The sequence below is a fragment of the Typopeltis vanoorti genome, chromosome 19 (genome assembly GCF_054136105.1).
Source record: "Typopeltis vanoorti isolate ZY-2024b chromosome 19, IOZ_Tvanoo_1.0, whole genome shotgun sequence".
Taxonomy (NCBI): domain Eukaryota; kingdom Metazoa; phylum Arthropoda; class Arachnida; order Uropygi; family Thelyphonidae; genus Typopeltis; species Typopeltis vanoorti.
Window position 1 is genome coordinate 12,838,940 of NC_143567.1, and position 26,133 is coordinate 12,865,072.

The window sequence follows — 26,133 nt, forward strand, 5'->3', positions numbered from 1 at the left end:
CGAAGCAAAGGTGGAGCAAGCTCCCTCACTATTCTTGATATTCTCTCATAATGTAAAACACAGCTCCCAGGAGATGTAATACTGTCATTACATTATGAGAGGAGGTCACTACCCAGACCGGTTTCAACCTTTTCTGTGGTCTCATCAGTGAGTAGGTAGACCTGGAAAATATCAAAGCTTAGTAAAAAGAACTTACATACCTTCACTATACGAATGCCATAAAGGTGTGCTTGTATTTTGTAATTAAAATAAAAAGAATCCTATATTGTTATGTAGGATTTTGGCTTTTTATTTTAATTACCTATGAGAATGTTACTGGAGGGAGTTTATTATGGGGGGGGGGGGGGAGACTGCCCCTTTCTGTATATAGAATCAATAATTCTTAGGGAGATTTTGGGTTTACTATCCCCAAACAAAATGACAATATTCTACGGTTAGTTGGAACTGAGATTTGTAAAACGTTAGGAGTTGAGCAGGAAAGTAATGTATTTTGAATGAAAAAATATTAGCAATATTAGCATATTATCAAAAATATTATTCCCAATCAAAATAAAATTATCATTCAAACTTACAGCAGATATAGGAGGGATTGAGACAGCCTTCCCGTGCCCCCCCCCCCCAGCCAATAGTGTTATCGTGTGGTACATTGCTGGTGCTTCAGACAAAAAGACAAAAGAAACCTCAGAGATGAATCACAGGTAACATGAAGTTAATGTCTCAAACAAGGCGTCCAAAGGTACCAAGCCTCCTAGACACTAACAGCAACTATGATGAATACAAAACTTAAAAGGCTCCATGCTGGCTCGATCTCCTGGAATAACAAGGATCATGTTGCTTGTTTGGGGAGGGCAAGCTTCGAAAAATAAGTTACAGTCCCCTAAACAACACTCTCTCAGGATATGTTCCCTAAACATAGAAGAACTATCTAAATCCAAAGCCGAAGTCATAGGCAAAATAGTCAAAGACAAAGCAATTGACGTCTTGGCTCTCCAGGAAACCCGTGTGCCTGACACAGCCCTCAATAGAGTAAAGATCCCAAGCCTAATTCTCGTGTCTTAAAACTGCCATCCCAAGCATGGCCTGGCAACCCACATCCGGCCTGGCCTCAAGGACATAATGTGTACCTGATGCAGACTACTCCATAGGTATTAAAGTTCAAAATACCACAATCTACAATGTCTACAAACCACCATTGCAATCCTGGCCTGATCTGATGGACCGGCCACCACCTCACCCTGCTATCTATATTGGTGACTTCAACTCTCATCATACCATGTTGGGCTATTCCTCTAACAACCGCGAGGGTAATAATCTAGTTAACTGGATGAATACATATAACCTGTATTTGATTTACGATGCCAAGCAGGAAGGCACTCTCCACTCAGCCAGATGGAACAGAACCTATACCCCAGATCTGTGCATAGTCTCTAAAGACTCTGAAGACCACCCTCTGCCAACAACCAGAACCATCCTCAACAGATTCCCTAATAGTCAGCATTGTCCTACACCAGTGTTTCTCAAAGTGTGGTACGCTTACCCCGGGGATACGCGAAAGGTCGTTAGAGGATACGTGGCAATTTTCGGCTATGCATAATTAAAGGAGTCATTATATTTTTCAACAAACAGTTCAATTAGAGACAACCGGGATAAAACGGCACTAACTAATGAATCACATCCCCTCTCCAACAGAAAATTATTTATAGACAAGCAAAACCATATGTTGCCAGTGGAACATATGGTTTTGCTTGACACCACCCCCGTCGTTAACATGTTAAAACTAAGAAATATATAGTGAATGTTTTTCAGATATTATGGAATTTGGTTGAAGAGAATTAGCATTTCAACTCAACTGTTGAAATGCTGATTTCTCTTTGGTTCGCGCGATCTTTTGTTAATACCGCATCAATCATATGCAGTTCTTCGCTGTTCTATGTATCTCAAGTCTTGTAAATTACTGGGAAAGAAGATGACGCTATTTGGATAGATGACTTTGACGATGCACACAAAGAAACTGTTCTCGATGCCAAAAGTAGTGATAGCGAGTAAGAGCTTCTTGGTAAGTCGCGCCATTTTCAGTTTTTTTCTGAAAACTTTAATTTCCGAAAATTCCCGCACATATCTCGCAACAATTTTTTAGCTTTAATTTTGGAAAAAAAGTTAGGGTTAATACAGTATACGAGCAAATACAGTATTTTTTTTTTAGCTTTCAAATTCTTACGTATTTATTCTTACGGATCATTGGTTCAAGATTGGATTTATAAAACCCCCAAAAGAGAGCAATATAGCAAATACAAGTAGCTGTAAGCAACAAGAAAACGTTGATATTGCATCAGGATCAGAATGAAATTGTGTCGTCTGGCATCTCTAGAGAACCATAATTTAAAAATAAATCATATTTTTTGTTTACATGAACATATAAATTCAAATAAAATAGATATTCAATTTTAATTAATATTTTAAATTAATTTATTAATTTTAATTAATTAATTTATTTTTAATTAATTATTGGATTTATTTTTTAATTAATTAATTAGGGGGTACTTGGTAATAATGAAAATTTAAGAAGGGGTATGGGGATATCTGAAGTTTGAGAAACACTGTCCTACACTAATAGAGACAGGCACATCAATCCCAGTCATCAGCGGAACACCAATTGCTAGATGGAACCTTCGCAGGTCTAACTGGAATGCATTTCAGAAACAAATAGAGCAAACCATTATAGCAATTTCACCACTCCTAATTGCTATTCAAGATTTGTTAAACTAATCAAAACTGCAGCCAAAGCCTCTATTCCTAGAGGCTACAGAAAACAATATATCCCATGCTAGAGTAGAGAAACTGAGGAACTTTTAGGCAAATATGAAAAAAACTGAAGACCCAACTGTTACTAAGGAGCTCATAGCAAAGCTGGATAAAAACAGACAGGAAAAATAGATCTCAACCATCCATGAACTCGATTTCAACACATCCAGCCAGAAAAGCTGGTCACTTCTGAGAAAATTAGGTGGAGCAGAACCAACAACACACAAAACAACAGAGATAACTCCTAATCTAATGGCTAATCATTTATTAAAAACTTTCAAGATACATCTTAGTTATATCAGGAAAATTATTGTGCAATCTTCCATCAGACTAATCCAGAAGACGGGCCCCGAGCTTCCTGAACTTGTACACCTAGCATCTCGGGAAGAGGTACAGGTAGCCTTAAAATTCACCAAGAATGGCAAGGCTGCAGGAGTGATGGTATCCTCCCTGAGTTTCTAAAACATCTCGATCAACGAGGCCAAACATGGCTGACCGCCCTTTTCTCAAAAATTATAATGACTGGTAAACTACCAAATCTGTGGTGGGAAGCTAAAATAATTGCCATTCCCAAACCAGGGAAAGATCCAAATGATGTGAAAAATCTACAACCTATCTCCTTGCTTTGCTCCACCTTTAAGTTCTTTGAAAGAATTCTCCTTAAAAGAATTTCACCACTCATCAAAAGAACATTCCCGACTGAACAAGCGGGCTTCAGGCAGGGATGAAGTTGATGTGACCAGGTCCTGGCAATAACAACACAGATTGAAGCAGGCTTCCAAAAGAAACTTAAATCTGGAGCCACTTTTATTGACCTAACATCAGCTTATGACACAGTCTGGATCAGGGGCCTCCTCCTAAAGCTAGGAAATATTATAAGGTGCAAAAAAATTTTCCAGCTTTTTGAATCCATTCTCTCTCCAACAGAAAGATCTCCCTCAGGACTCTGGGTTATCCGCTTTACTTTTTAACATGAACAACTTACCACATACCTATAAAAGACACATCACCAACCTGTCCAACAAAATTAAAATGAGAAACAATATCATTTCAAGGCTTGCTGGAACAACCTAGAGTTGTGGTGCAGAAATTCTAAGGTCGTCTGCACTAGCCCTCGCATTCTCTGCAGCAGAATACTGTGCCCACGTCTGGGAAAGAAGTACACACACACCAACATTAAACCACAAACCCCCCCCCCTTCACAACAAGGATTACTTTAAATCCATCACCATTCCCTAGATCTGAGGCACCTTGGAAAAAATTATCAAATTCCTAAAAAAAACATGACTTGACCTCATGTTATAGACCATTAATTGGCCTATAACATAAGGGAGGCAAAAAAATTGATGCCCCTTATCAGCTCAGCTAAAGACCAACCACTTCCCCTAGACCTACCTGGTGTATACCAGGTTTCTTGCAGCTGTAAGCTATCCTACTTTGGCCAAACAGGCAGGACAGCGAATATCAGAATGTCAGAACACAAGGACTACATCCAGTTTCACCAGTACAGCCACTCTGGTCTTGCAGACCATGTTCTGGATTCACGCCACAGAATACGGTGGAAGAAAGTCACAGTAATACACCGTAGTAAATTCAAATTTGAAAGGCTATTCATGGAATCAGCCTCAGCCCTAAGAAACATGCCAAACCTCAACAAATTTCGTTGCATGAGACTTCCCCAAATTTGGGAGACTTACATCAGAAGACCTTCAGCCCAACGGCCAAGAATACGTGCATAGCCCGCTAGGGGGCACCATCAGGACTTTCTTTTAGGATAAACAATAGCTTCCTGCTTCATCCTCATTTACTGTGTGTAGTGCCTGCGTGCATGTGTCTTTATTTTAAGTTCCTGTGAAGATGGCAACGTGATGTTGCCGAAATATTGGAAATATAGATTAAAGTTTAATTTAATTTATATCCTTTGTATATTGTAATTTCCTTAAGTTATTTAATAAGCATGTATAACCAATGTCTAAGCCTTTCTACCAGCTCTACTACATAAATGGGGGGGCTGTTAGAACCTCTCTTATTGTGATTGTTCTCCCGTGGCTCAGACGATTACTCATATTGTGAACGACTGCCCAAGCAGCCAATTTCACAGTGGTGGTCTACAGCACATCCACAAGGTGACAGATGAGGCCTTGGATTGGCTTTCCAGACCGGACATTGACCTGTAGCTGTTCTGTATTCCTTTTGCCATAAGAATATATAAATAAATAAAGAGTAGATATACAACACAAAACTTATGTTTGTTTCATTTTTAATTATGTTGATAAACTAGTCTTTGGAAAATATACCAACCACTTAAAAAAAAATAATAAATAAAAAAAAAGATGGGGGAGCATAAATGAAGCTTGAAGCCACAGATATACTAGTTCTAATGCAAATTCCTGATTTAAAAACCTGATTTAAATTTTTTATGTCCAAAACAATTGCACCAAGTTTAAAAAATGAATATAGTAATTAAATAAATGCAGAACTTAAAATGTGTTATTAAAAACTAGTTCAAAAATTTTGTTTTGAACAGAAGAAAATTTACCTGTATCCATCTCCATTACATATAATTCACCATTCACATCCATGCTGTCCCTATGCAGAGAGAAATCTTCACATGAACCATGTGGTGACAATTCCATTGGTGATTCACCTTTCCCAATATCAGAATCATGTGCTCCTACTATTTCCTTGCATGCATCACTTGTGAACAAAGACGTCTTTCCTGAGGAGTTGGTAACTGAAGGGTTTGATATTAATTCACAAGGATAATTAGTCCACGGTCCATGTACAATTTGAGGAGTAATAACATTATCTGTCGTGCCAATGCCTAACTGACCACTTCCACCCAAACCAAAGGCATAAACACGTCCTCCACCAACAACATAAGCTAAAGTATGATACCTATGTCACAAAAAATAATAATAATAAAACAATCGTAAATAATAAAATATAAGAAACAATAATATTAAAATAATTATTATTCTAATCCAAGGATCATATTTTTCTCTCTGTGTGATGTCTGATATACAGCATCAAATTTATATATCCAAATATGAATTTAGATTACAGAAAATTATGAAATCCCTAAGAGCAAGTAACAAAAGTAGTAAATCCCTAAGAGCAAGTAACAAAAGTAGTAAATCCCTAAGAGCAATTAACAAAAGTAATTAAACTGTTGTCATTAATAAACAAATTGATATTATTTCCTAATATCAATTTGTTTATTAATGACAACAGTTTAGAAAGCAAATGAGTCACTAGCCTGGGTCATCAAGTGGTCGATGTTTCCGCTTAACGACCAACAGGGTGCAGATCCAAATAATATTGTGAGCATGAAAGTTCTATGAATGTCTTTAGGTGATAAACTCACACCAGGTGAATTTTATCATCTAGTATGAGGTCATCCCGCGCGGTTAGCCTAGTGGCTTTGCGCTTCGTAACCATATGCCTGGGGAAGGAGTGTCCTAGGTTCGATTCCCGTCGGAGACGTGAGGAGCTGAAGGATCTTCCTCAGTCATAGCCAAGTTAGCCGGTCTTGGGCGTGGATAGCAGGGTTTTTTCCGCCAGTTTATCTGGTGTTTTTCATCCCGCAAACAGGCAAACCGGCCCCTTGAACACACAGGGATACAGCCAAGAATACCTTGAGGCATAGGAGTGACCATTCTATCCTCGTATTTCGGTTACGAAATCCAAGCATGCTTGGAAGGTTATGGGCCTTAAAGGCCTGTTAAAGCCATTGGGATAGATAGATAGTATGAGGTCATCACCCTACTTACTTGAGCAGATTAAAAAAAGTACAATATTTGGTCCATAAGAATAGGGTTTCCAGTTTATTTGATCCTTAACCCATCCATGGTACTAACACAAATGTATAAAAGGCTAACAGCATTTCATGAGTGGGATTCACATCAAATATACATGTTATATACAATATTTTATTCACAGGCTGTGCAAGAACAGCACATTAATGAATCGTAATTACAGTGATCTCTAAATTATCCAGACACTCGTGTGACAAGCAGTTTAACCACTCAGGGATTGGCTCTATATTTTGTTGAGCCCTGTGCTAGATACAAATGCAGAACCCCAAATTCTTGGGGGGGGGGGGGGCTAGAAATTTTGTGGATAAAAAAAAACACATTTTTTCTTATCAGTGTACACACATTCATATTACATTTTGGATAAAAAAATAATTTATAGATGCAAAAATGCACAGTCTGCAAAGAGGTTATACCTGTTTCTTGGCAAAATCAGTAAGTTCTAAAAATTAAAATTTCAGCTACTTTTTTTACAATCGATATAACTGCAAATTATGGCATTCTTGACAAACTATCATCATCGATCATTATCCATCCACTGCTGGACAATGATCTCCTCCATATTTTTCCACATTTCTCTGTCTTTGTCCCATAACCTCAAGTAATTTCCCATTGAATACTTCATCTCTCTACCTTGCTGATGGCCTGCTAGGTCTTCTTGAACCTTCTCATGCTTGCCATTCTGTACAAATTTTTGTCCAGTGGTTGTCTCCCTGTCTTGCCTATGTCCATTTTTCATCATCATCATCATCAAATTCCTATCATGTACCCTCAAGGGGTGTACAGGATATGATAGTACTACATGAAAAAAATTACATCACTACTAACTTCCTATCTACAATTTTCCTCCAAATCAGTCTGTTACTTGTCAAGACTCCAACATTATCAGATCTTATATTTCTATCGTCTAACGCACTTTGTACCGTATCAACCCACCTATATCTTGGTCTTCCTCTGGGTCGTTTCACTGCCAACCTAGCAGAGAACACTTGTTTTGCTAATCTTTCTTCACCCATTCTGTTTAAATGGCCATACCACCTGAGATTAGCTCTGCTAGCGCATTCCTGGATGCTGACAATGTCAAGTACTTTCCTAATATCCTCGTTTTTAATATGATATTGCCATTGATGTCATCTGTTCAGGACTACAATCTTTCTCAGGACTATCATATCTGCCGTCTCTAGTCTTTGGTCAAGTGTTTTACTTTTGACCCAACTCTCAGATCCATAAGTTAAAACTGGTTTGAACACTGTCTTGTATACAGCTAATTTAGTGTTCTCACTAATTTCTCTCTTATTCTATATGAATTTATTCAATTGACTTCCCACCATACCTGCTTTGCTGATTCTGTTGTCTATTTCTATATATAATTTACCATCTTCACTAAAAGTCGTGCCTAAGTAGCTGAAATGTTTTACTTGTTCAACAGGTTCTCCATTCACAACACAGTTGACATTTTCAATGATTCTGCCTATTTTCATTGTCTTTGTCTTTTTAATGCACACCTTCATACCATATCTATTACAAGTTATTCTATTTAGTGAGACAATCTTGCAGACTTGTAGTGGATTTATTTAGCAGTATAACATCATCTGCATAAAGCAAAGAACTGACATTAACATCTCTAATTTTGATATCATGTTTAATACCACTTTCCTTCATAATGTGATCCATATAGATAATGAATAACAGAGGGGATAATGTACATCCTTCTCTCACACCAGATTTAACATTAAACCATCTTCCTGTACTCCCTTCAATTCTAACTGCTGACTTACAACTCAAATAAAGATTAAGTATTGCTTGATATAATGCTCCACTGACACCATATAACTGTAGCATATTGAGTAGCTTCTCTCTTGGTACTTTATCATATGCCTATTCCAAATCGACAAAACTTAAATACAGATCTTTGTTATATTCCCATGCTTTCTCGACTATTTGTCATAAAGTGAAGATCTGATCCTGACAGCCTCTATTTGGCCTGAATCCAGCTTCACCAAGCTTTTCTTCCACAATTCTTCTCAACTGTTTCTCAAGTATACTTGAGGAACACTCAGTAGGGAAATACCTCTGTAATTCTCACATTCGGTTTTATTTCCCTTTTTATATATGGGTACTATGAGAGCTCTATTCCAATCATTGGGAATTCATCCTTTTGTCCAGGCTTTCTGAACTATGCAGTGCAACCACTGTAAGACTCTTATACCACCATACTTCAGCATTTCTGGTCGAATATCATCTACTCCTGCTGCCTTTCCACCTTTCAGGCCTTTGATGGCTTTTTCTACTTCAAGTATGGATATGTATTCTGACTGTATGCCTATTGAGTGTTTTTTACCACTCAACAGGCATACAGTCAGGAATCTGTGCTATCACTGCTTGTTTCATTTAGAAGTTTTTTAAAGTAATTATTCCATACTTCAAGGATATCTTTTTCTCCAGTTTTCATGTCACTTTTATCATCTCTAACTCCTTTTACAGCACTCTTTCCTCCATTCTTAAGCTTCTTCAATAACCTCCAAAATATTTTGCAACATTCTTGATATTTATTTTCTATATTCTTGCCAAAGTCCTCCCATGACTTTTGTTTAGTTAGTTTTACACAATGTTTAGCTTTCTTACATTTGTCTCTGTATTCTCTAAGAGCACAAGCTGACTTATTTGCCAGGAACTTTTCTCTGATATGGTTTCTTCTTTTCCTTCACTGCTCTTTAACTTGCTGTGTCCATCATGGAGTTCTAATTTTTCTATCCGTGCAGACAACTTCACCACATGCCTCTCTAGCTGAACAATCAAGGCTTGCCACTGAATCTCCAAGGTTTGGTTCCTGTTCTCAAACTCTTTCATTTTTTCTTCAATAATCTTTGTGTATTTTAGTCTACAGTTCAAATCTGAGAGCTGCTCAACTTTTATTCACTTTAAAACTTTCTTACATGTTATTCTTTTCAAGTATGAAATTCAATTTTATCCTGCTCAATACTAAATAGTGATCACTTCTAATTTCAAATCCTCTATACACTCTGGTGTCCTGCACCAGGGAGAAAACATCACTACCAACAATAACATAGTCAATGAGACTTTTCTTATTCCTTGCCTCTTCTCTCCATGTGAATTTGTGCACATTATTATTGTTGGAACATGGTGTTAATAATAACCAGTCCATGTCCTGAGCAGAAATCCAACAGATATTTGCCATTATTATTAGCTTTGCTCTTTTCTCCAAATTTTCCCAAAATATTTCTGTATGTCTCACAATTATTTCCTATTCTGCTATTTAGATCCCCAACAAGGACCAACTTTCCCTTTTTTATTGTCAGTTGCTTTTTCTAAGGCCTCAAAAAAATTCCTCCACTTCTACCTTAGTAGAACCTTCTGTGGAACCATAGGCACAAATAAGTCTCATTGTCCAGTTCCCCATTCTCATATTTGCCCACATTACTCCACTTGAGACTGCCTGCCATTCAAGAAGATTAGCCTCATATTTTGTGTTGAATACTATGGTGTGTTGAATACATTTCCTGAATATAACATTTTGTATTTATTGCTCAGAAAGATCTCACCAGTTTTTGTCTTTTTTGTTTCAGTCACCCCTATTATGTCGATCTGGTACTTATTTAATTCTTCATCTAGGTCCATTTCTTTGCCATTCAAGCTTCTTTTGTTGATAGTACCGATCTTTAACTCTGGTGATGTTGAGTTGGGGTGTTTTTTCAGATTTGTTCCAGTAGCTGACTTTTCACTGTTCACCCTGGTTCCCTGGTGAAAACAACAGGGGCCTTGTTTAACCAGGGGAAGCCCCAGCCGTCATGAAATTTTGTCATGCTGTACCATCATTTTATAATTTGGTTTAAGCCAATAAGAATACAATTTGGTCGCCTAATTCCCAAATTGCCACCCCATCCTCATTCGTTTAGTATGCAAGTAGATACCCAACAGGGTGCACCACGAGAAGGTGAGGATTGGACATTAGGTCAAAAGCCCTGGTCAGTTCTTCGCATTCCTTTAAAGGCTATATGGAGGTCTCCTCTGTTATACAGCTTTGACCCTTAAGCAACCTCCATTTTTTTTCATTTTTATTTCTTTAATGATGTCTTTTAATTCTGTTTTTTTTTCCTGATATCTATGTTTTTTACTTTATTCTTTTTAAGTCTAAAATCGATCTTTCCATGTTTCTCCTTGCAGCTCCTAATTTGTTATCCAGTCTTCTTGCAATGCTTCAAGTTTCTGTTCCATATATCATTGTTGGCATGATGCATAATTCATATGCTTTTCTTTTTAGACAGATAGGAATGTTTTCTTTAAAAAAAATTATTGTATTTTCCAAACTGTCTCCATCTTTGGGTTATTCTTTGTTTTATTTCATGTTCTCAATTTCTATCTATGTTAATTATTTAACCTAGATATTTGAATTTAGTTATATTCTATGATTTATTTCAATCTTTTGGTTGTGGTTTGTATTTTTGTTGTACATTATTTTAGTTTTTATCAATATTTATGTTGAGACCAGACTTGTTGCTTTCTGTGCTTAATTCTTCAATAATTTCTTTTAGGTCTTCAGACATTTTGGAAAATAGAACAATGTCACATGCAAATCATAAATTGCTTATATATTAACCATTTATTCTGATACCTATTTTTTCCCCAATTTAGATTTTTAAATATTTCTTGTAGGCAACCATTAAATACTATTGATGACATTGTGATATTCCAATAAGACAAGGTGATATTCCTCTGTTTATTTTAATTTTTACTTTTAGATTATTTAATTGTATATTACTTGTTGCATTCTGGTATATATGTATTAAATTGTATATATTAAATTTAGCTTAATCCTTTAACCAAGTGTGAGCAAACAAAGTTTGCGCCTGAAAGTATCTTCAGGACTGGGGTAAGGTAGTACAACACCGGGCAACTCGTTGCAAAGGTGGAGCAAGCTTACATCACCCCATCTCAGTATCTCCCATAATGCAAAACGCATCTCCTTGCGGATATGTATAATGTTATGCATAAAGGGAAGGGGCCACTACCCAGACTAGTTTCGACCTTTATTGAAGTCTCTTCAGTGGGAGTCAGGCCCAGATGTGGAGATACCAGGCAGAAGCAATAGCAAGGTCATCTCTACCTATAGGAGTTGCCAAAAGGTGTGCCACCCTTTTTATTAAATTACTCTGGATTTAGAGAAAGATGTTGAAAGTTCATTTTTCACTTGGTTAGACTATAACAAATTTAGTTTAATCCTTTATCCAAGTGTAAACAAACAAAGTTTGCACCTGAAAGTATCTTCAGGACTGGGATAAGGTAGTACAACACCAGGCAACTGAGATAGGAGTGTTGTAAGCTTGCTCCACCTTTGCAACGAGTTGCCCAGGCAGAAGCAATGGCGAGGTCATCTTTACCTATAGGAGTTGCCAAAAGGTGTGCCACCTTTTTATTAAATTACCCTGGATTTAGAGAAAGATGTTGAAGGTTTATTTATAACTTGGTTAGACTATAATAAATTTAGTTTAATCCTTTATCCAAGTGTGAGCAAACTTTGTTTGCGGCTGAAAATATCTTCAGGACTGGATGAGTTGCCCGGTGTTGTACTACCATAAATATCCACAAGGAGATGTGTTTTGCATTATGAGAGATACCGAGATAGGAGTGATGTTAGCTTGGTCCCCCTTTGCTATGAGTTGCCCAGTGTTGTACTAACTTACCCCACTCCTGAAGATATTTTCAAGTGCAAACGTTGTTTGTTCACACTTGGATAAAGGATTAAATTAAATTTATTATAGTCTAACCAAGTGAAAAATAAACCTTCAAAATGAAGAATAATCTTTTGCCATGCTGTTGTCAGGTTGCTAGATGTTACTTCACTCCATGCTTCCTTGACATTCTCAATGCAATTTTTGATATTAAATGCCTTCTAGAATTCTGTCAAAGTCATAGCCTCATCTCCTGTAGTCTTTCCTATAGCTTGTGAAAAAGTTCTTCATAGGTAATATGCCTTAAAGGATGCGATTAAACCTTGATCCATTGGCTGGATGATGGAAGTGGTATTAGGTTGTAAATAAATAACTTTTACATTTTCGCACAAATCATTCACTGCTGTTGGATGACTAGGTGCATTACCTAATATCAAGATTTTAAAATCAAGATTTAATGACTTAAAGTACCTTTCAGCTTCAGGACAAAAATAGTTTTTAAACCAATCCTCAAAAATAGTTTTTGTCATCCAAGCTTTTCTATTGAATTTCAAATAAGCAGGGAAAAAATTTTTATCTAAACTTCTACGTGGGCAAGGATTTTGTGAACGATAAATAAAGAGAGGCTTCATCTTGTAATCTCCAGAAGCATTGCCATATAGTAAAAGTGTTAAATGCTCCTTCGAAACCTTGTAGCCAGGCTGTTTTTCATTTTTTGCTAAAAATGTTTTAGTGTGCATTTTTTTCCATAATAAGCCTGTTTCGTCAGCATTAAATATCTGATCATTGATATATATTTTCCTTCTTCAATAATCTGTTGCAATTCACCACGAAAACTAGCTGCTGCTTTTTCATCGGCACTTGCAATTTCACCTTGTGCACGAACACTATGAATGCTCGATCGCTTTTTGAACCGATCAAACCACCCTGAACTTGCAGAGGAAGTTTCTTCCACTACTGATGCCGAATCATTTTCGCTTTCTAATTGTTTTCTTTTTAAAGTTTCAAACAAATTCAATGCTTTTGTTTTTATAGTCATTTGACTAAGAGGAATTCTCTTTTGGTTACAATCTTCTATCTGCACTGACAATAGCGTTTCCATTTCAATCATAAAATGGCTTCTGTTTTTTGTAGTCTTGGACCCAGACGAGGTCGATGCACTTTCTCCTAGTTGCTTATAGTTTGCAGCGTGGTCTAAAATATGGCGAACAGTTGATTCATTTAGACCATACTCTCTTGCAATTTTGGCTTTGGTTATGCCTGCTTCATACTTATTTATCATATGCAACTTATCTTCTAAGCTGATGACTTTATGTTTCTTCTTGATAGCTGTAGACTTGATATCATCCTTGTTTCTTTTAGCATTCATTGTAGGGGTAAATAAGAAGAGAAATAAATATCCACATATACTTCAGGCAAAGGTGGACAGTTACTGGTGAGCAGGCACCGTCAGATAAAAACGAACTGCTATAAGAGAGCGATACTTGGAGAGTGGCGACTCAAACTGGTTGCATATGTAGTGGGCTGCATCTCACAGCCGCGATAATTTGAATTTGGAGCGCAATAATTGGAATTCTGGTATCAAATTACAAACTGCGATAAAATGAGAATCGCGATAATTGAAACCACGATAATCGAAGTATTCCTGTATTTCATTTTGGATATATCATCAGGAGATTTGTGTGGTGCCATATTTATTAGCCAAATATTTTTAGCCAAAAAATTTTGGCTAAAAATAGCCAAAATTATTTGGCTATTTTTAGTTAACAAATTTTATTATTCTTGACAAATACAAGATCCTAAATAATTTTTCACAAGAAGATATGCATATAGTGCAGTGGTGATCTAGATAAATGCCTGGTGACTGACAATGCAAGCCTGTGAGCTCTTGTTATATCTTCACTGTTGTGTCACTCTGACCCGAACTGCCACCACACAAATCTCCTAATTTAATATAATGGAATTCATGAATTTTTCATATTAATAATGGCAATATAAATGTGTAGCTCAGTGGATGTGGCGTTTGCACACCACGGCGCTTGTCCGCATGAAGGAAGCCTTGGTTTCGAGTCTAGTCGGCGACTAGAGGAAATTTTTCTAAGCTTTTTTCGACCGGTTCCCGAGTTAGTCGATCTCTGGCATGGGCAAGCAGGTTTTTCCTCCCGGAAACTCGGGTTTTTCATCCCGTAAACTCAAGAAAATCGACCGTAGAACCCACATTATTTCAGACATTAAATATATTGTGTTAGGGACCACGAGATGGCGGCACATTTGAGCCGTCTCTCTTCACTATGTACCGCTTAATTAATGATAGCCTTGGGCCATCTATCTCTGATTGGTACCAGTGGAGATTGAACTGCCCACTCAGTCTCCAAAAGTTAGATAGGGCTAAATGGCCTCGCTTACTCTCCATATACGGGAATGAAAAGGCGTCAGCTGCTAGCTAGCTAGCATATGAAATTACTATTTCATTTTAATTTCATATTGCCAGCCTGGTTGGCCGAGTGGCTAGCATATCCACTCTCCAGCCAAAAGGCTGCAGGTTCAAATCCAGCCATGGGCATGGATGTTTGTTTGTGAAAATACCAGTGGTGGGGGTTAGCAGTAGATGTTGTTAGTGTAGATCAGGCCTGCACAACATATGGCCCATGGGCCACATGCAGCCCACAATGCTATTTATTTTGGCCCATCTACATGATTGAAATTATTTAATCATACCGAGGAATATGAAATTAGACGATTTTTCCTAGCATTGAATTAAATTTTTACCAAGATTCTGCTTAAGACATGTTTACGTTCATGCAATTAATGTTACAATCATGTTTCTTTCAACTCAACAATAAATTTCATTTGGAGTTATTCCCACTGTTGTATTTAATAACAAATTATTACTATCGCTTTGAGGTTTTGTTAGCGCTAGTCGCTGCAGGGAAATTCAAAGTTACATCTCTGTGATAACGACCTGATGTCTACGAATGAGAACGAATCGCATTATACAAAGTTGGCCTTTACCTTGACTGGCTTTGGCAGTGTAGTGGGTGGTTGTAGCTGGAGCAATACATTACATTACTGTGACTTTTTCATCATTAGTTTTTTGTAATTAATATTGTCAATCTCGACATGAGCTTAAGTAAAAAGTGTAAAATAGATTCATCGAACATTTAACCCTGAGTGGACAAACTAATGTTTTTTTACGTTGTTTAAGGACAAAATAGTGTGCATTGATTGACAAATAGCGTGTATTCAAATTGACTGAGATGTCATTTTGAATCGAAACATCCTAACCTTGGCAAGTTGGATGCAAGTGAAAAGCAAATAAAAACAGCAAAGTTACTGAAAGTCCTTAGTGGTGAGCAACAAGCCTTTAAACAGTGATGACATCTGCAAATGAAGTTGTCACAAAGGTAAGCTTAAAAATATCAAAAGAAATAGTTTGTGCTGGCAAATCATTTACTGAGGGAGAGTTCATAAAAAAGTGTCTGATGATTGCCGTTTCCAAATTTTGCCCTGATAAGAAAAATAATTTTGAAAATATCAGTTTTTCTCGTATGACTGTTCAGCGCCAGGTGGCTGATATTGCCGAGGATCTTAAAGATAACCTGCAAAAATTGGCTAGTGAATTTGTCTATTATTCGCTTGCTATGGATGAAAGTACTGATGTGGAAGTTACTGCACAGCTTTTAATATATGTAAGAGGCATTAATAAGAATTTTGAGATGACAGAGGAGCTTGCTGGTTTGTGTTCAATGAAAGGAAGAACAACAGGAAAGGAGATTGCAGAAAATGTAAAGATGTAACTTGAAAAACTATCCTTAAATTTCAAGAATTTAGTAGCAGTTTGCATTGATGGTGCCCCATCTATGTGTGGAAAAAATGTTGGTGCTGTAACGTTTATTGAACAGTATGCAGTTAAACCATTGACAAAATTTCACTGCCTAATTCATCAACAGGTGTTATGTTCAAAGGTTTTGCAGTTTGATCATGTGATTAAAGTAGTATTTGCTCTGGTCAACTATATTCAAGCTCAGAGTTTGAAACACAGAATGTTTCAGGTGTTTCTAGAAGAAAATGATGTCAGGAACGGGGATCTACCATACACATTGATGTACATTGGTTGAGCCGCAGTAAAGTGTTGTCATGCTTTGTCGCTCTAATAAAATGAACTAGTTGAATTTTTGGAATCTCAATAAGATATGGAAAAATTTCCAGAAATAATGGATGAAGAATGGAATCAAGATTTATTTTTCTTGTGTGACATTATGGGTCACTTGAATGACCTTAACTTACAGCTTCAAGGAAAAAATAAGTTTGTTTTTCGGTTAATATCTCTTATAAAGGCATTCAAAATGAAATTAAGTTTGTTTGAAAATCAACTTGCTAAGGGGGATATGTCACATTTCTTAACTTGTCAACAGAATATTCCATTAGAATATCATTCAATGGTGGGTGGAAAATATAAGAAGCACATATCACTTCTAAGTGAGGAGTTTCAGAAAATAATGCCACTGAGTAATGAAGACGAAGTCCACATAAAAGTGATTGAGGATCCATTTTCTGTCGAACTCCAGATGGAAGTTATTGATCTCCAGTGTTCTGAAACCTATCGGGTCAAGCATAGGGAGAGTACTTTACAAGAGTTTTATTCTATTCTGGATCAGGATAAATTTAAAAGTTTGTTAGATACTGCCTACCAGTATGTATTTTGTAAGTTTGGGAGCACATATACTTGTGAACAAATATTTTAGGTCATGAACTTGAACAAAAACAAAGAGCATTCATCTTTATGTGATATCAATTTAGAGGCCATATTAAGAATGGCCACTTCAAACATGACACCAAACTTTGAAAAATGTTGGCAACAAAGAAATGCAATGTGTCACATTATGACATTCTGAATGTCACAATGCGACATTCAGTCACTGATATTTCACTGAGAATAAGTGTGATATTCTCAGTGAAATTATTAGTAAACTATGTATTTATGTTTAAGTGGTTTATATTGAGAAATTTTGCAGTTATATCTGTTTGTAAATAATTTTGATTATAATTTTAATTGTAACTCTAAAAAATTTAAATATGCATATTAATTAGTATTTACTGTAGACGTACTAACAAATTTACGTAAGTTTAGCTGCAGTGGACTAGTCTAAGATTCAAGGTCCGAAGTGATCTGGCCCTTGGTCAGGTGGTCCAAGTTGGGTTTGGCCCTCGAAGACAATCAAGTTGTGCAGGCCTGGTGTAGATGATGGAGGTAGTTGCGGTTGGTGGAGTGGTGGAGACAGAGAGTTGTAGAGTAGGTACCTTGCCTCGATGAGTCTTTGGACTCTCTGGAGGTGTTATGCAATAATAATAATAATAATAATTAATGTTCTATACCAAGTGCAGGTTCCTGTGTGTGTGCAGCCCTGAGTGATGGCACAGAGTGCCCACCCATGAAACTGGCTATCCTGATAACTGGCTACATCAGTTATCAGATACTGCTGTTGGACTATCTTGGAGATACAATAACAAAATGCTTATTTTTTAATTGCAGTTCCTCATGACAGCCCATATGAGGAGGAGATAGCTAGTGCCAGTTAAGCCAGTTAAAAATAAGTGTTGAGCAAATGAGATTACTGTATATTTAAGTCACAGAGAGTTCAAGAGGTATACATAAAGTAAATAATAAATGAAATATCAAAAATATAATTATTATTATTACTACTACATGTCACCTACAAGAGAGGGAGGGCCCACACCCACTATCTCCACTACTTAATCCTCCATCTGTACACAAGACACTAGCCACCATCAACACACAATGCCACTCACCAATATTTGTTTGTAACTTGTGTGAGTTCTTTGGCCAATTTGCCTGTATGCAGGATGAAAAACTGGAGTTTCTGAAAAAAACTAACCCCTGTATGAGATAGGATAACTCACTTTCACCTAAAATTCCCAAATAAATATTCCAGTTGTCATGATGAGAATTGAACTCGGGATCTTTTCCAATTAAAGAGGACAATGTTGTCCCATTGTTCTTCTAATTCTAAAATAAAATAATTTTTTGTTAAATACTTAAAAAGAAAATACTTTTTTCCTCAGAGGTAAGCATATTACATATGTCAATGAACCATATTCTTGACTTTGTTCATATTTTAGCCTATTACAATAGTAAACTTGTAGGAACCACAAGAATAGCTTGTTATAGTAGTTTACTCCAGTGAATTTCTTTTAGCATACATGTGCAATACTTTTCTGCAGTTTGCTATAGCAGAGCAATAAGAGTCAACTGTATAAGCAAATAAATGACAATTTAATTGTGTTAAATTGTCATTTATTAAATTGTATTAAATTGTCATTGTGTGTTCATGATTTATTTTCAGTATGCTGAGAGCATTGACTTAAATTGCTCTAACATGGAAACCACAATGTTAACATGTCGATGTTTACAAAAATAAAACAAACATTTTTATCTCTTGTTAAATGCATATGTCATTTTATCATAATTGATTTACCTGATATATTTTATAAAATGTTATGATTATACTTTTAAAATATATATATATTTTTTAAATTTAACTTTACAGCATTAGGCTTTATAAAATTGAAGATGTAAAGAAACTTCTTTTTCTCTGTGGAATAGTGACTTCCAGATGGTGCAAAACTGCATATATAGATAAAGTGCATACTGTAATTGTGTTAAATTGTTATTTGTGTTAAATTGTTAATTGTGTTAAATTGTCATTTATTAAATTGTATTAAATTGTCATTGTGTGTTCATGATTTATTTTCAGTATGCTGAGAGCATTGACTTAAATTGCTCTAACATGGAAACCACAATGTTAACATGTCGATGTTTACAAAAATAAAACAAACATTTTTATCTCTTGTTAAATGCATATGTCATTTTATCATAATTGATTTACCTGATATATTTTATAAAATGTTATGATTATACTTTTAAAATATATATATATTTTTTAAATTTAACTTTACAGCATTAGGCTTTATAAAATTGAAGATGTAAAGAAACTTCTTTTTCTCTGTGGAATAGTGACTTCCAGATGGTGCAAAACTGCATATATAGATAAAGTGCATACTGTAATATTTTTTTTATATTTCTTATCATTTATTTCTTTGTTTTTAACGAATGGATGTCTACTGTGTCATTGTAATATTTTTCTTATTTATTTTATATTGTAGTTGCTTGAGCTAGTTCAAACTGTCTATAGACTTCAATTTCTAATTCACACATAAAACTCGCAATTAATCTTAATCCTCTAGTCTTTAACTTAGTTTTACCCCCCCCCTCCTCCTCTATAGGCTGTAAATATGCTCTTGCACATGCTTAAATTGTAGACTTAGGAAAAGTCTCTGGCTGGAGCTAAGTCCTTAATCTACTTTGCCGTATTTCACTTGTATTGATCCTTAAAAATTTATTATTTTTATCAACTGCACCATTAAGGATCACATAAAAGAATTGCTGTCCCTTCCCTTACATACAAGAGAAATATTCAGCTAAGCACAAAAATAACTCGGAATTTAATTCTATCTCAAGCAACTCCTATTAATTAATCAGTCAATCGTGGCTATTACTACTCTTAGGTCACATAGGTTCGATAATTTTTATGAGAAGTGCATTGGCTAAACAAGATCAGGCAAGCTATTAACAAAATAATTTTTATTCTTGTTTATTCTTACCAAGACAAATTATATACAACATTCATACAACACATATCATGTGTCTGGTTCTAAGACAACAAGAGTACACTGGACACAATGCTTGTCACGCATTTTGCTTAATTTTTAAGACAAAGAAATCATAATTACACATTAGCTTTTCAGACACTTGGATGAAACTTAACACACTTAAACTTCTCTCACGTTTAAACAATAAAAGACAAAACTTAAACCACATTCACTCTTAGCATTACATATCATCGGCAAATCTGTAGATCTCTGTATTCTACTATTCACACTCAAACTAAAATAGGACTTTCCGATTCTTTCTAACACCTTCTATGCGACTAGATAACACAACCAACATTTGTCATTTGAACTTCACAATCTATGATATTACATGAAACATTCTGCTTACAATTTTTCTAGTCTATTACACAGTCACAGATTCACAAGAATTATGGGCATGTTCTGCTTCCTTCCAGCTAACTAACTTTCGATTGGGCACTAGGATACGGCTGCAATAATTCAGCACACAAGTGCATCATCAGGGAATCTCACGGTGGGATATCTTGAAAAGGCCGTCTCTGCTATTAGCGAACTTCCCATTTTCATCAGAATTGCTGCTCGCAGGAATGCAACTCTCCCAGTCCTCGGAAAGGCTAGCCACAGAAATAAACTTTGAAACGAGAGCCCCCTAGTCACTCAATTTCTGTCCTTTATATCATTCTCCTGACCTTGGCTCTTCTTCTCTAAAGTCCCCTTTAGAGGATTTACTGGAGGGTTTCCTCCTTCATCCATGCTATCGCTGGATTTTGGCATGAAAACTCATAATCCAGTGACCTTTGCAACTGTTGCTAGCCTTAGGTCTCCTAGCCTAATCCTGTCCGAGCTTAATTTTAGTTACAAATCTAGTGGTTCTTATTCAAATATTTTAACATTTAGTTACAACATTTATCTCAGTACAATGAGTTATACAATCTTTTATTTATAAGTATAATATATAGTTTAATTGCTCATGTAAAATCGACATAGAAAAAATATTTCTATTTTTTTTTCTATATGAGATTTTACAATACTACAAACATCTCATGTGACAGTGACCTACTTCTTAGGCATCTTTTAACCTTTTAGTAAACTTAACATTTCAAAAATATTTATGCTGGATAAAAAATTTAGTGAAATTTAAGATTTAGGATGAACACAATATGAGGTCCAAGAAGTTCAGTTTTAGAACTGCAGAAATTAGAATAAAAAAGATTAGATCTCTTTTATTGGCAAAATATGTCCAAATGATTCAAACTGATATGAATAATTATGCACTATCAGATCGACTTTAATGAGATCTGATATTTTGAATGCATTGAAATTTGTGGATTTGCTTCAATTTTTAGTTCAATCAAACCAAACGCAGTGGTAAAATTAGGCAAAACATAATTATTGAAAGTTTTTTCAATAATTATGTTTAGTATTCCATAATGCAAACCACACATCCAAAAGGATGTGTGGTTTGCATTATGGGATACTAAGGCAATTAATGTGAACTCATTAGCCTTTACAAGGGAGAGTTAAAAAATTCTGATAAACACTTAGAACAAAAATGACATTACAGCAACTGATATAACCACAAGAAAGAGCATATCTCAAAACCCTTTAAACCCCCATGTTTCATCAAATTGTAATAATTTGTTCTTTTTCTTTTAGGATATAGAAGAAGACATGTCAGGAGTTTTCTGAAGAAATTCGAAGACACAGGTGGAAGGTCATCATCAAGTTTTTTATGCTGCAAGAAAAGTCCACAACTGAAATTCACCCAACTTTGTGCGAGACTTTAGGAGACTGTGCCCAGCATATCTGACAGTTGCCAGAGGTGGCCAAGTATAAAACTGGGCATCCTAAGACAACAGATGATCACATGTCAGAAAGACCTTCCACAGTGATCACACCTGAAAACAGCAATGCAGTCCATGCCATGATCCTTGATCATAGATGAATACCAGCCAAAAGCATTGCAAAGACTGACAATATCCAAGAAATTATAATAAATTTAGCTTAATCCTTTATCCAAGTGTAAGCAAGCAAAGTTTGCGCCTAAAGTATCTTCAGGACTGAGGCAACTCGTGGTAAAGGTGGATCAAGCTCTCATCACTCCTTGTCTCAGTATCGCCCATAATGCAAAGAACGTCTCCTTGTGGACATGTATAATGCTATGCATTAAGGGAAGGGCCACTACCCAGACCGGTTTTGACCTTTATTGAGGTCTAGTCAGTGGGAGCCAGACCCCAGAAGTGGTGATACTAAGGTAGAAGCAATGGAGAAGTCATATTTACCTATACGAGTTGCCAAAAGATGTACCACCTTATTAAATTACTCTGGTGTTAGAGAAAGATGCTGGAAGTTTTTTTCCACTTGGTTAGACTATAATAAATTTAGTTTAATCCTTTATCTGAGCGTAAGCAAACAAAGTTTGCACCTGAAGTATCTTCAGGACATCCAAGAGACGAGCTGGGCTCATCATCCACCAACATATGGACATGCAGAAGTCCTCAGCTAAGTGGGTGCCCAAATGTTTTGATGCCAAACAAAAGAGAATGTGTGCTGTCATCTCAAGGTATTTTCGAGTCATTTTGAGAAATCAGGTGCAAACTTTTTGCTCATATTGCGATTGTTGAAGAAACATGGCTTCATCGCTATGACCCAGAGACCAAACGACAGTCAATAAAGTGGAGACACAAAGGTTCTCCATGTCCAAAGAAATTCCGAATCCAAAAGTCAGCAAGGAAGATTCTTGCCATTGTCTTTTGGAATATTGATGGTGTAATCGCTACCAAGTACTTCAAAAAAAAAAAAAAAAAGCTGAAATTGTTATAACAGCAATTTATTCAACAGCTCTGAAGGAATTGAAGTAAGTACTGAAAGAAAAATGGCACAGGAAACTGAGCAGCAGTGTGTATTGCTTTTGCAGGAGAACACACCTGCTTACACTACTCATGAAACTCAACAGACAATACGTAACTCGAGCTTTCAATGTCTGCCTCACCCACCCTATTCACCAGACCTGGCCCTATGTGACTATTTCCTATTCCCAAATTTAAAGAAATGCTCAAAAGGAACAAAATTTACCAAAGATGATGAAGTCATATCTGCAGGCTGAGGACTAGTTTGTGCAACAACTGAAAGCTTTTTTTCTCAAAGGATTGCAAATGATGGAGCAGTATTGTAACAAGTGTATAACACTTCTTGGGGAATATGTAGAATAATGTGTAAGTTACATGGTTCTACCTCAATTCCTTCATGGTGATTATCATGACTTTTCAGTACTTTGTATATACAAGTAAGCTTAGTCGTGAAGATACTTCACAAGAAAAATTTGCTTACACTTGGATAAAGGATAAACCAAGAATATAATTCCTTGGCAACTTTAATCTAAAACATAATTATGTCTAGGGTACATAAACCATAAATGGACTGGCATGTCAAATTTATGTAAAGATTACTTTTTAAGCACTCATTGATTTTCACAGAAAATAAACTACTCTTTGAATTCTTTGAACAAAGTAATTTTGTCAGTTGTCAGTTGATAACAAGACAGTTGTTTCAATAATCCTGGGGGATCAATAATCAAAAATTCAGCTCTAATCAATATAATACTTCTATTAGAAAAAAATTATAGGAGGAGTAAAGCTTAGCAATGCTATAGTACAGTAGTTTTTGTTGGTAATCCATAACTGAATTAAATTTTTTAAATCATTCAAGAGTGATTGAAAAAAAAAAAAAATTTCTATTTCCTTTTTGGTGTAATTATTGCCAAAGTAATTTTAAATTATAGGAATCATATGTACATAGCGGACACCAGGGGCGGCTCGTGCATAAGCACTGCGGAACTGCAGCACCCCCAAAATTTCTCGATATATAAATATATTTATTAATTTATTTATATTTGCTTGTAATATTTAATTTTACCATCAACAATCCTATAAGATTCTCTTATTTTGTATAAAATAATAATAAAAATCCATCTTGTAGCACTTAGGAGGGCGAAGGATGCTAGCGGTTTACCACAGTATCATATTGCTACGCGCGCGCAAGCATATGCATTTCATAGTGAGATGCGAGCTATTAGCATAATGCAGCACTGTTTGTCACGCAGTTCCACTACTTGTGCTAGTAGTAGAGTGTTCGTAGTGCTTATCGTGTTTACTCCGTCTCTTTAAATATTTGGACACTACAATTAAAGGATTTAATTATAATGTCCAAAAATTATAAATCTATTCCTTTAATTACAATTCAAGGAATGGATTTCATTTTTAAGTAATTTTGAATTATACCCAACTGTATAATTTTATCAATAATAAACAATATTTTTTCATGTCTATTTTTTTTTTTTAATTTTTACTATAATTTTGATATTTTATCCAAACACACATACACTGTACTTACAGTGTGTATGTATATTTCGAAAGTTGTTCGCTGATGATGCAAAGTTGGGTAGGGCAATAGAGAATGCAGAAGATGTCAAAGTCTTGCAGGATGACTTAGATAGACTGGAGTTCTGGGCTAAGGAGAATGGATGTCAATTTAATGTGACAAAATGTAAGATTATGCATTTTGGGGTGAAAAGATTAGCAGCAGTATACCACATTGGTAGAACTGTACTCCAAGAGATTGATGAGGCCAGGGACTTGGGAGTGTTGGTGGACAGGGAGATGAAGTTTAGGGGGCACATTGCAAAAGTAGCTAAATCAGCTCATCAACTCACTTGGTTGTTGAAAAATACCTTGACGAGCAGAGACAAGCAAGTTATTGTACCTCTGTACCGAGCCTTGATAAGACCTCATCTTGACTACTGTGCCCAGATTTGGTCACTCGGTTCCTTCTTGATGGGGAGGAGGTGGAGAGGATCCAGAGGTGAGTGACTAAGATGATAACAGGTCTATGGAATGAACCATATGAGAACCGGTTGAAGATTTGTGGGTTGCAGAAACTAGTTGATAGGCGGAAAAGGGGAGATATGATTGAGACATTCAAATTGCTAAAGGGATTCTATAGGATTAATTCAGAGGATATTTTTGAGATCAGGACTGGTGGTGGGAGAACTAGGGGACACCTATGGAAGCTGAGCAAGAGTGTGGTTAGCAGGGGTGTTAGAGTTGGGTTCTTTACTTTTAGAGTGGTATATGAGTGGAATAAGCTGCCAGAGTCTGTTGTGGGTGCTGACGGTGAACGAGTTCAAGGCAAGGTATGATAGATACTGTGAGAATGTAATCGCATAGTTGTGAGGACATGATGTTTAGGGCCTCCCTCGATGAGTCTAAGGACTCCTGGAGTCGCCCGAAATAATAATAATAATAATATTAATAAAAAGTTGCAGCATCCACACTATTTCAAGCCACAAGCCACCACTGGGACCCACATATCTGGACTACAAAATTTTCACTAACAAACTGACCTCTAGCGGAACTGCTTGGCAAATGGTTAGTGTACCACTCTTCAGCCAAAAGGCTGCTGTGGGTTCAGATCCGGTCTAGGGCATGGATGTTTGTGATTGTCTTTTACCTTCATATATTCATTCATACAAATATACATACACTCTCCCAATATGGAGTGGGTTGCCATGGGAGAAGTAGATCCAATCTTCTTGCAATGGATTTTGCAGGAAGATGAACCAAAATTTAAACAGTGGCTATAAATATAAAATATCTATATTTCAATAATAATGGCTTCACTCAACAGTAGGAAAGATACAGGCTAAATATCAATTAAAATAGCCTGCAAAACAATGATACATACTGAAAAGAATCCTAATTTTATGTGAAACCAATGTGGTCTATTAAGGTCTGTCAGCTAATCACGGTGTGGTATGTCCCATGAGCATGCTGTAGCATGGATGGTTTTCTTTTCTGTGAACTCGGACATCTTTCTTTCTGTTTTTCTTTTGTGCAGTGTGAATATTTAAACTGTGTGCTCAGTGTTTAATATTCTTTGGATTTATTTCATCATCATCAAATTCCTGACATAAACCCTCAAGGGATGAACAGGATATGATAGTATTACATGAAAAATTTACATCGTTACTAACTTCGTATCTACAATTTTTCTCCAAATCAGCCTGTTACTTGTCAAGACTCCAACATTATCAGATCTTATATTTCTATCTTCTAAGG

The 26,133-nt window shown here is 36.1% G+C and overlaps 1 protein-coding gene across 3 annotated transcripts in view; it reads right to left on the reverse strand.

The window, feature by feature from the left end:
• Positions 1–26,133, reverse strand: part of Herc4 (HECT and RLD domain containing E3 ubiquitin ligase 4) — a 604,012-nt gene that overhangs the window by 455,472 nt on the left and 122,407 nt on the right. For all 3 annotated transcript variants that reach the window (XM_090409674.1, XM_090409672.1, XM_090409675.1), the window contains one exon: positions 5,342–5,700. In XM_090409674.1, coding sequence (XP_090265800.1) covers positions 5,342–5,700 — 359 coding nt within the window. The remainder of the gene's footprint in view (positions 1–5,341; positions 5,701–26,133) is intronic.